This window comes from Ranitomeya variabilis, chromosome 2, assembly GCF_051348905.1.
Source record: "Ranitomeya variabilis isolate aRanVar5 chromosome 2, aRanVar5.hap1, whole genome shotgun sequence".
In the NCBI taxonomy this organism is placed as follows: Eukaryota; Metazoa; Chordata; class Amphibia; order Anura; family Dendrobatidae; genus Ranitomeya; species Ranitomeya variabilis.
In genome coordinates, this window is record NC_135233.1 from 65,320,445 (window position 1) to 65,333,004 (window position 12,560).

General features: G+C 43.1%; 1 protein-coding gene across 1 annotated transcript; it reads right to left on the reverse strand.

Moving 5' to 3' along the window:
* Positions 1–7,214: 7,214 nt before the first annotated feature.
* Positions 7,215–12,506, reverse strand: SYS1 (SYS1 golgi trafficking protein). Its single transcript, XM_077282519.1, has 3 exons — positions 12,370–12,506; positions 9,253–9,301; positions 7,215–7,868 (listed from the first exon to the last, which is right to left on the reverse strand). Exon 3 carries the CDS (start codon positions 7,817–7,819, stop codon positions 7,343–7,345), a length of 477 nt encoding a protein of 158 aa, XP_077138634.1. The 5' UTR covers positions 7,820–7,868; positions 9,253–9,301; positions 12,370–12,506; the 3' UTR covers positions 7,215–7,342.
* Between the last annotated feature and the right edge of the window lie 54 nt (positions 12,507–12,560).

Here is a 12,560-nt window from a genome sequence, read left to right on the forward strand (position 1 = left end):
GATGACAATCGAATCACGCGCATTCTCATATGTAAAAAGCCACAAAAGTCTGTTAGATAAAGACTCTAAATAAAAGTGAAAAACTAAATTCATGGAAAATCTGACTACAATACATAGAAATGATGTCTGCAAACTCTCCTCTTGGATATGAAGCAGTGTTGGACCAGAGTCATACGCCCAAGTTCCATGTTACGGCCCGCGTTTCCCAAACTGGCAACAGACCTTCTGATCTGACCCAAATTTAACAATGGCTCGGGCCAGACTTGGCAAGGGCTTGGTTCCTTCTAGTCCATACTGGGAACGCCTTAAAGAACCCCCCCCCCCAAAAAAAGAAATCGTGGTGGTAATTTCATCAAGAGAAGTTGAAATAGTTACAAACCCAGAAAAATATTAACAAGGAATGTAAAACTGTATTTATTTCCTTACAACCAAATATTTCTCATTCCATTTAGCTGCTGTAGTAAACCGCTAGCTCCATTCACATCTAGCGGGAATGGTGCAGATTTAATGTACCTTTACAGCAGCAGCAAAGTGGGTGAAACATTAACAAATCTTATCCACTCACACGTATAGGATGATACCTTTATTATAAATATGTAGTGATGAGCGAGCACGCTTGGGTGCCAACAGAGTATCTTCCGCGTGCTCGAATACTAATGTTCGAGTAGAGGCAGCTGCATGTCTTGCGGATGATCGATAGGGAATCCCTGCATGTGTGGCGGCTGTCGAACACCATCGAAAAAGAAAATGCCTAATATATAAAATAATTTACATGGAAAGAGGAATGCAATTTAGAATGTTTCCTGGTGGTCCTTTGTAGTCAGAACAAAAAAAAAAAAAAAATTGATGAAAATAGTCACACACTTCCTATTTCTCTTTACATGTCCCTCCCGATATCGGCATAATAAAAAAGCAATGTAAAAATGACAAATTAAGCCTTGTGTTTTGCGGAAAAAAAAGGAGATTTTTTTTTTTTTTTACAGAGCTGTTAAAAGAACATATACAATAAAACCCGGAAAATGTGCCTGGTCAAGGAGACATTGAAGTCTGGGTTTTGCCTCTAGCAGCTTTTCCTCCTCCCATCTCCATAGAACTTTATCAGCACCAACTGCCATCACCCATCTCTATCACTGACAACAGATATTACTTGTAAATAGAGAATATTGAGAGATAAAGATCAGTCCAGAAAGAGAAAGAAGCAGATTTATCTGATAAGATGTATTAAAAAAAAAATTTCAAATTTTCAGGTGACTTCATTAATGGAAAAAATAAATGACGGTCACTTTTAAAATCAGGTTTTAATGGGAAAAGGATTTTTTCTTAATTTTGAATCACATAAAATTTCACGTAAGCTGCACTTCTACTTCGACTTGTGGAAATAAAAACGAAACAAAAAGACATGTTGTAGACCTTGACAAAGGATTCACACATCGAGTTTAACGGGCCACGTACAGACCGACTTGAATTCGACCGCTCTTTACATATATGCCTATAAAACCTACAAGAAACAAAATGAGCAAAACCCTGCTGTAACTAAATAAGTAAAAAGCAAAAGTGCATTTAAATAACAGTTCTTAGTAATACTGTTTTTGATCAAAAACAGCATAAAAGCCATCCCACCTACTTAGTTACAGCAGGGTTTTTGCTCATTTTGTTTCTTGTAGGTTTTGCATGTTTTATGGCCAATGTGAAGATGCGTTTATGTTTTACATGTATACCAACTCAACTTTTGTGTCTTTTCCTTGTATTTTTTCATTCTACACAAACCGGGGTGTGGCCTCCCTTTTCTGAGCTGGAAATTACACTTAAAGGCCTCCCCAGACTGGAGTCTACTGGTTGGGACGCGGTCCGTTTTTTTTCTGCCCTTACACACACTGAGGTCAACTCTGACACATGGTAAGGTTTTTAACCCCTTCACCCCGAAGCCTGTTTTCACCTAAGTGACAGGGCCAATTTTTACAATTCTGACCACTGTCACTTTATGAGGTTATATCTCTGAAACGCTTCAATGGATCCTGGTGATTCTGACATTGTTTTCTCGTGACATATTGTACTTCATGATAGTGGTACAACTTCTTCGATATGACTTGCATTTATTTGTGAAAAAAACAAAAATCTGTCAAAAATTATGAAAATTTAGCAATTTTCAAACTTTTAGTTTTTATGCCCTTAAATTAGAGTTATATCTCATAATATAGTTAATAAACAACATTTCCCACATGTCTGCTTTACATCAGCACAATTTTGGAAACATAATTTTTTTTTTGTTAGGGAGTTATAAGGGTTAAAAGTTGACCAGCGATTTCTCATTTGTGCAACAAAATTTGCAAAACCATTTTTTTTACGGACCACCTCACACTTGAAGTGACTTTGAGGGGTCTATGACAGAAAATGCCCAAAAGTGACACCATTCTAAAAACTGCACCCCTCAAGGTACTCAAAACCACATTCAAAAAGTTTATTAACCCCTCAGGTGCTTCACAGGAATTTTTGGAATGTTTAAAAAAAATTGAACATTTAACTTTTTTTTCACAAAATTTTTACTTCAGATCCAATTTGTTTTATTTTACCAAGGGTAACAGGAGAAATTGGACCACAAAAGTTGTTGTACAATTTGTCCTGAGTACGCCGATACCCCACATGTTGGGGTAAACCATTGATTGGGCACATGGCAGAGCTCTGAAGGGAAGGAGCGCCATTTGACTTTTCAATGCAAGATTTGCTGGAATTGAGATCGGAACCCATGGCTCGATTGGAGAGCCCCTGACGTGCCTAAACAGTGGAAACCCCCACAAGTGACACCATTTTGGAAAGTAGACCCTCTAAGGAACTAATCTAGATGTGTGGTGAGCACTTTGAACCTCCAAGTGCTTCACAGAAGTTTATAATGTAGAGCCGTAAAAAAAATGTCATTAATTTTCACAAAAAATGATCTTTTTGCCCCAAATTTTTTATTTTCCCAAGGGTAACAGGATAAATTGGACCTCAAAAGTTGTTGTGCAATTTGTCCTGAGTACGCTGATACTTCATATATGGGGATAAACCACTGTTTGGGCGCATGGCAGAGCTCAGAAGGGAAGGAGCGCCGTTTGACTTTTCAATGCAAAATTGGCTGGAATTGAGATCGGAACCCATGTCGCCTTTGGAGAGCCCCTGACATGCCTAAACAGTGGAAACCCCCCACAATGGACCCCATTTTGGAAATAAGACCCCCTAAGGAACTTATCTAGATGTGTGGTGAGCACTTTTAACCCCCAATTGTTTCACTAAAGTTTAGAATGTAGCGCTGTGAAAATTAAAAAAATCATTTTTTCTTTCCACAAAATGATGTTTTAGCCCGCAATTTATTTTTTCCCCCAAGGGTAACAGGAGAAATTGGACCACAAAAGTTGTTGTCCAATTTGACCTGAGTACGCTGATACCCCATACATTGGGGGGAACCACTGTTTGGGCGCACGTCAGAGCTCGGAAGGGAAGGAGCGCCGTTTGAAATGCAGACTTAGATAGATTGGTCTGCAGGCGTCATGTTGCATTTGCAGAGCCCCTGATGTACCTAAACAGTAGAAACCCCCCAAAAGTGACCCCATATTGGAAACTAGACCCCCCAAGGAACTTATCTAGATGTGTTGTGAGAACTTTGAACCAACAATTGTTTCACTACAGTTTATAACGCAGAGCTGTGAAAATAAAAAAGGTTTTTTTTTTCCACGAAAATGATATTTTAGCCCCGTTTTTATTTTCCCAAGGGTAACAGGACAAATTGGACCCCAAATGTTGTTGTCCAACTTGTCCTGAGAACGCTGATACCCCATATGTTGGGGGGGACCACTGTTTGGGCGCACAGGAGAACTCGGAAGGGAAGGAGCACTGTTTTAGTTTTTCAAAGCAGAATTGGCTGGAATTGAGATCGGACGCCATGTCGCGTTTGGAGAGCCCCTGATGTGCCTAAACAGTGGAAACCCCCCAATTCTAACTGAAATCCTAACCCCAACCTTAACCCCAGCCCTAACCCTAGCCCTAACCCCAACCCTAGCCCTAACCGTAGCCCTAACCCTAACCCTAATGGGAAAATGGAAATACATACATTTTTTAAAATTTTATTATTTTTCCCTAACTAAGGGGGTGATGAAGGGGGGTTTGATTTACTTTTATAGCGTTTTTTTGGCAGATTTTTATGGTTGGCAGCTGTCACACACTAAAAGACGCTTTTTATTACAAAAAATAGTTTTTGCATCACCACATTTTGAGAGCTATAATTTATCCATATTTTGGCCCACAGAGTCATATGAGATCTTGTTTTTTGCGGGACGAGTTGACGTTTTTATTGCTACCATTTTCGGGCACATGACATTTTTTGATCGCTTTTTATTCCGATTTTTGGGAGGCGGAATGAACAAAATTTTTTTTAGGGGGGGGCGTTTATACCGTTCCACGTGTGGTAAAATTGATAAAGCAGATTTATTCTTCAGGTCAGTATGATTACAGCGATACCTCATTTATGTAATTTTTTTTATGTTTTGGCGCTTTTACACAATAAAAACTATTTTACAAAAAAATTTGTAATTGTTTTTGCATCGCTTTATTCTGAGAGCTATAACTTTTTTATTTTTCTGTTGATGAAGCTGTATGGTGGCTTTTTTTTTGCGGGACAAGATGACGTTTTCAACGGTACCATGGTTCTTTATATCTGTCTTTTTGATCGCGTGTTATTCCACTTTTTGTTCGCCTGTATGATAATAAAGTTTTTTTTTTGCCTTGCTTTTTATATTTTTTTTTTGCGGTGTTCACTGAAGAGGTTAACTAGTGGGATAGTTTTATAGAGCAGGTCGTTACGGACGGGGCGATACCAAATATGTGTACTTTTATTGTTTTTTTTTATTTACAAAAATAAATGGAATTACTGGGAAATGTTTTCTTTTTCTTTATTTGGGGATTTTTTTTTTTTTTTATACATTGTATTAATTTTTTTTTACTTTTTACCATTGTCCCAGGGTGGGACATCACTGTTTTATATCAGATCGTTGATCTGACAGTGTGCATAGCACTCTGTCAGATGAATGATCTGACAGGCAACTTACAGAGGCTTGCCGGCGCCTGCTCTCAGCAGCTCTCATCAGGCGCCGGCAATCCAGGTCAGTAAGTGACCCGGAAGGAGTCCCGCGGCCATCTTGGATCCGGGGACTCCTTCCAGGTCACCGGAGCAGCGCGATCTCATCGCGTTGCTCCGGTGGGAGAGCGCAGGGAGCCCCCGTCCCTGCGCGATCCACCTCTATGCCGCTGTCACTATTGACAGCAGCATCAGAGGGGTTAAATGCCCGCGATTGGCGATAGCGCCGATCGTTGGCATTGCTGCGGGGTGTCAGCTGTCATATACAGCTGACACCCGCACCCGATCACCGCGGCGCTCAGTGCGAGACCGCGGTGATCGGTCCGCCGTACTAGTACTACGGCTGGCACAAATGCAGTGCCGGCAGCGCCGTACTAGTACGGCGGCTGGCGCGAAGGGGTTAATATTAGACAGTGTAGGACCGCCCCGATCAGAGTCACCTTGTCACGGTGGGATGGCTTTTATGCCATTTTTGATCAAAACAAGTATAACTAAGAACCCTATGTCATTTAAATGCACTTTTGCTTTTTACTTATTTAGTTACAGCAGGGTTTTTGCTCATTTTGTTTCTTATAGATTTTGTATATTTTATGGCCAATGTGAACATGCGTCTATGTTTTACATGTATACCAACTCAAACCAAGCTCAACTTTGGTGTTTTTTTATATATGCCTATAACGCTGTTGAGTTCGCATAAGGAGTCCTGCGGCCAGTCCGTGCCATGAGGTCTGTAGTCTGCCACCAAAACACAGCTGTGTGAATCATACACATGTCAGTATTTTCCATGTGTGCGAAAATCGGACTGATTTAGGCTACGTTCACATTTGCGTTGTGCGCCGCAGCGTCGGCGACGCAACGCACACAAAAACGCAGCAAAACGCATGCACAACGCTGCGTTTTGCGACGCATGCGTCCTTTTTTTGATTGATTTTGGACGCAGCAAAAATGCAACTTGCTGCGTCCTCTGCGCCCGGACGCGTGCGCCGCAGTGACGCATGCGTCGCAAAACGCAAGTGCAACGCATGTCCATGCGCCCCCATGTTAAATATAGGGGCGCATGACGCATGCGGCGACGCTGCGGCGCAGACCGCAAATGTGAACGTAGACTTATTTATATGTCAGAGTTTGGTCCAAGCGTCATCAGTTTTTCTCATACGTGGGGGGGGGGAGTTACTGCACCTTCTCTATTCTGACAGTCTGTGAAAATTGGCCCACGCTCTGATATCATCCGAGGTCTTGTAAAAAAAACCCAAAACACTCACTAGGGGTAGAAAAGACGGAAAAAATTCCTTTATTGCTTCCTGCCCATAAAGCAACATTTCGAAAGACCTGAATGGTTGAAATGTAGCTTTATCATGCGCATGTAGCAATAAAGGATTTTTTTCCCCATATTTTCTACACCTGGGAAATGCTATCCATCAATTTTACATTTGGGTGCTCCAAATGCAGTCCGATTTTTTTCACCGACCTATGGACTTGTTTTCCTGACTTTGATCCGACACTCCTATCAAAATCTGACATGTCTCAATGATTTTGAACAGATCTGTCAGTTTGTGGAAAGTCACAGACATCTGAATTGTCCCAGAGACTATCAGAGGTACGAGTGACATCCGTGAAAACCACAGACAGCACTCACACGAGACCACTGGATGTGAGAATGAGGCCTTACTATAAGAAACTAAAACCTCTATTGTGCTGTCTTGCTGTCTCTTTTCTTGTTTCAGCTCAACCTCTGTTCATCCATCACCTCTCTCCTCCCTTGACGTTTATGGTCATCCGTACGTCATATGTGACTATGTCAACTATGTGCTACACCAGTTGGTTACCTATCAGACATGATCATTTTTGGCGTCTCTATTAGTTTGCTGGTAGAAATGTGCTTGTATTAAATATAAAGATGCTGAAACCTTTAAATCTCCTCCAGGAAAGTTCTTGCAAGTTTGAGAAGACAGAAAAAAAAATCTACAATAAAAAAAAAAAATCCAGGGTGGTCATAGATGTAACAAAGGATAGAAAATATCATAATAAAAGTAAAACTTTGGGTGTTCAATGCAAGTGCTGAACAAACCATACTCAGACGTGCGCACAGCTTGTATACTCCATCATCTCAATTATTCCATAGCTTTATTTCTAGAAGTAGTTTTAACCGAACTCCAGAAACCATTAGCAGATCTAACCGTGCGGAGTATAAATACTGAAACATCTGAAGGGTACGAAGGGTTAAAAAAAAAAAGCCTACACATTAGACTTGGGTGCAGAGCTGAGGGGTATCTCATTGAGTTCAGTCCGCAGACACAGATACTCGCCAGTCACTGCCATTAGGCCAATGCAGACAAACATCAGCAGCCACCAAGTGATCGTACTCGGGAAGTGAGCGTTATATATCCAACATCCCAACATGTGAAAAAGATGGACTGTCACAGTGAAATCCAGACACTGCTTTCCTCTGCGGATAAAGTAAAGTAGTCCCAGAGCACAGGTCAAAGAGTTTAAGATGAAAGCCATCATGGTGATCCTCCCGTGAACAGAAGAAAAGCCCAAGAGCTCATGATTAAATAGCTGGTCAAGGGAAGGGCTGTAGTGAACCAACAAGTCCAGTAATGCAATCCAGAGGCCCAGGAAGCCATAGTAGATGAACTGCATCAGTGTAATCTGAGAAATGATGAGGACGGGATCCCACACGTAGCTCCGGAACTGTCCGGCCATTCTCATGGTACAGTCTATAAACGCTGACGCAGGTGAACAGCTCAGGAAACCGTTGCTGGAAAAGAAAGACACAGTAAAAAAACAATATGTTAAAGGGTTAATCTCAAGTTCATCGACTGCAAAAATAATCAACTTTACAACTGATATCTTACTAAAACTCCTGTCCATTCTCAAGAACAGAGGGATTTTTAATGTTATAGTCTACTACTCCTTTACCAGTGTTGTCCAGTCTCCCAAGCAAAGAGCGCAGCGCTAACAACATCTTGGTCTAGAGATTGCAAGCGCTGCTCTGAAACTGGCCGGATTACTTGATCCGACCTGCTCCAGTCCCCCAGAGCTCCTCTGATGCTGCAGAGTAAAAGATGCCTCTCATTGCAGCATTACAGGGTGCACAGTTTGGTCCAAAGGCACAACCATGCTGCTGGTGTGAACTGCACAATTAGGATAGGTGTAGCTGACCGTGTATTCTCTTATCCGAGACAATTGGGTCGAATATGCAAATGACTCACTGATCTTTGATCAGAGTGTGACCTGATTCTCTTAGATGAGGAGAAGAAAATGTCTCCATTCTGTCAGTCTGTGGAAACCAGACTGCACTGCGATGTCAACTGAGTGCAGTCCGATGGTTTTCACACAGTCATTCATTTGCATTGAAGAGAGTGAACCCAATATCGGATCAAACTCGGGCATGCAGTGATTTTTTTTCTCAGCTCGGCTTGGGCCAGGCAAAGAAATCTGACATGAGCATGGCCCCATAGACTAACATTGTTCCGAGAGCAATACTGCCGTGTACATGCAAAAAAAGCACACACATTTTATCACATCCCAAGTATTACTTTGGTTGCGACCAACCGGTTTTTATTTTGCTGGTCTGAATGATCAATTAATTGGGAGCGCAGTTCCCTCTGGCAAACAGGAGTCGGGAAGCAGAGGAGCCGTGCCCGCCTGTTCTACAAAGTGAGTGATTAAGATTAAACCCCTTTATGTTACAATAGTCTTTCCTGGGCCATTTTATGTTCAAGATATTGAATTCTGAGGCCATAGTAATCTGAGGGAACGCAGAACTGGATTTTTATTTGCTAATTTAGGACACTTGCAACTTTTCATTTTCATTTCAATGACTAGAAACGTGAAAAAACCCATGGTATTCTCAATAGGACATGGAATAAAAACATAACCAAAAAGCAGTATACATAGTTTTAATGTCACTTTGAACTGCAAAGCAGCCTCCATTCTTCCACAGAGCCCAAAAAAGTATCCTGTGCCACACCTGATATTATCTAAACGTGATGTGCGATACACTATGTGTTCCTCCAGCTTTAGCCTTTACATTCCCATAGAGACAGACCCAGTAGGAAGAATGTACATGGCCACTGTGATACTGCAGCGAGATGACGCAGAAGACAGTACACTGCAGTGAATGGAAGGATCATTCTCACCTGGCATAAGATTCTGTTTGTTAACGAATCTGGAAGATATGTAACAGACCTAAAAAGAACAAAACAAAAATATTAGTTACCTGAATGTTATGCTCAGTCCCCGATTAAAGGACACCACACCTTGTCCTATATTCTAAAAATGATAGCAGGTTGAAATCCAATAAGATGTCTAGAAATAAAAATATCAAAGCAGGGTTTTCTTTGTCCTCCTTTTTTTCATTTCAGCACTGGAGTGGTGCCACTAATGCAAGTTCCCTGACCCTAGTAATATACTTACCAGCTGCCATCTTCGGTCGATGAGGGCCGCATTCTGGCTGTCACAGACTTATATTGAGAAGTGACTTTTGGCTCGCCCATAAAACACTGGGGCAATTCAGGTCACAAACTGCTGGGGCCCGACCGAAGCAGCGCTGATTAAAGATGAAGGCGGTTGCTGATAACTATAATACCAGGGGAAGGGAACTTAGATTAGTAGCACCACTCCAGAGCTGCAATAAAAAACCAAAACACTGGAGCGGTGCTTTAAATAAAATCTTAACTTGAATCCCTCACCTTCTCGACAATTAAAGATAATAATAATAAAGAAAGCATATTTAGTATTTCCATCTTCAGAAAACTTGATCTATGAAAATATAAAATTATTTAACCCATATATTAAATGTCAAGAAAAGAAATAAAAACGCAGGTTTTTTGACGCTGCAGATTAAAAATTAAAGTGTGATCCATACGTCATAAGCATACAATAAATGTGCACGTATCAAGGTATGCATACCTTGATACATGCACGTTTATTGTATGCTTTTCTATGGTCATTATTTCTTAATAAAGATATATCTTTTTATTGTGCGTTCTCTGCTTTGGTGGTTTTTGATTTTACTCTTTTTGGAGCACGGATTAGTTTTTTTGGTACTATAATGTGCCTGCAGCTTTACGCTGTACATAGACACAAATGTTGTGATCTGCCCCTACACAAGTGACATCTTACATATTTAAAGAGGTTTCTTCAAAAAACTACGTTAAAGGGAACCTGTCACCCCGTTTTTTGAAGATGAGCTAAAAATAGCGTTAAATAGGGGCAGAGCTGGGCGTTACATTAGTGTCTTTGTGTGCCTTTATTACCCACCTATGCTGCCGAAATACCTTTGTAAAGTCGCCGTTTTGGGCTGTCACTCACGCTGGTCTGGTCATATGGGCGTGGTGACAGCGCTGTTTGTCCCCCAGATCCTGCTCATCATTCCGTTGGTGGCGTAGTTGTGTGCGCATGTCCAACAGAGAATATCCACTGCCCAGGTGATGAAAAAGAGCGCGGTCTGCGCTATTCAGCCGTTCTCCATCTGCGCACGCGCGGCATCCCGCGGCCATTTTCCTGAAGCCCCGGGCAGCAGAGCGCTCCATCTGCGCACGCGCGGCCACAGAAAGATGGCCGCGCCCACCGGTAAACGGCTGAATAGCGCAGACCGCGCTCTTTTTCATCACCTGGGCAGTGGATATTCTCTGTTGGACATGCGCACACAACTACGCCACCAACGGAATGATGAGCAGGATCTGGGGGACAAACAGCGCTGTCACCACGCCCATATGACCAGACCAGCGTGAGTGACAGCCCAAAACGGCGACTTTACAAAGGTATTTCGGCAGCATAGGTGGGTAATAAAGGCACACAAAGACACTAATGTAACGCCCAGCTCTGCCCCTATTTAACGCTATTTTTAGCTCATCTTCAAAAAACGGGGCGACAGGTTCCCTTTAAACGTCATCATGTAATTCCCCACCAGTCATGTTCTGCAGATCACCACTGCAGCTAATTAGGAGCCTCGGAGATTGCAGTGCAGCTGGGGATTTACCAGGTGAGTAAAGATTATTTTCACATTTCTTGCTCCATGACTTCTAATCCTGGACAAACTCTTTAAAAGGGGGTTTCCAGCAGAAACAAAACCCCATACTAATTTACAAATGGGTTAAAACTGTTCTAAAAAAGCAAGAAGTGACGTTCACAGTCATCGACTACTATGCGGCCTCATCACCAAATATGGCAGGAAAAACGGAGTGCTCACTACCGGCCTCATCACCAAATATGGCAGGAAATACGGAGCGCTCACTACCGGCCTCATCCCCAAACATGGCAGGAAATACGGAGCGCTCACTACCGGCCTCATCACCAAACATGGCAGGAAATACAGAGCGCTCACTACCAGCCTCATCACCAAACATGGCAGGAAATACGGAGCGCTCACTACCAGCCTCATCACCAAACATGGCAGGAAATGCGGAGCGCTCACTACCGGCCTCATCCCCAAACATGGCAGGAAATACGGAGCGCTCACTACCGGCCTCATCACCAAACATGGCAGGAAATACGGAGCGCTCACTACCGGCCTCATCCCCAAACATGGCAGGAAATACGGAGAGCTCACTACCGGCCTCATCATCAAACATGGCAGGAAATACGGAGCGCTCACTACCGGCCTCATCCCCAAACATGGCAGGAAATACGGAGAGCTCACTACCGGCCTCATCACCAAACATGGCAGGAAATGCGGAGCGCTCACTACCGGCCTCATCCCCAAACATGGCAGGAAATACGGAGAGCTCACTACCGGCCTCATCATCAAACATGGCAGGAAATACGGAGCGCTCACTACCGGCCTCATCCCCAAACATGGCAGGAAATACGGAGCGCTCACTACCAGCCTCATCCCCAAACATGGCAGGAAATACGGAGAGCTCACTACCAGCCTCATCCCCAAACATGGCAGGAAACACGGAGTGCTCACTGGGGACATTTCCTGCTGTTTATAAGAAGGGACCACAGATTAGTGCTTACTGAGTAAGAGCGGGGGCTGTGGCAGACAACATCGGTTTTTCTTTGTCCTGGACTCTGGGATTATGCTGACACATAGCAGGAATTGTAAGAAGAGATGCAGTGTAAAGCATGGTGCACAGCACAGCGGCCTCAATGTCTGATGTGACTCCTTCCGAATTCAGCATTCGGACACAGACTTAGGACATGAGCACTGATGGGAGAGATGGAAAGGAAAACAAGACAGGACAAAGCCGAGCACCGACCACCAGGTGACGCCGCACACAGCGCACACTGCCAGGACGGCTCCTTCTCACCATATTGTCCCCGCAGACTCCTGTCAACCACTCCAGCCGCCTCCGTCTCCTGCCATCACACCGGCCCCACGAGTGCGTCACTTCCGCCCTAGCCGCCAGCTACAGCTCCGTGCCGGAAGTGACGTCAGCCTGTACACATCGCACAGACTTTCCAATCACGTGACACAATCCTCCCACTAATTCCTGTCAGT

What these genes read in the sequence shown, in the direction of transcription:
- SYS1 (XM_077282519.1), bottom strand. Translation starts at nt 7,819, where the DNA reads ATGAGAATGGCCGGACAGTTCCGGAGCTACGTGTGGGATCCCGTCCTC.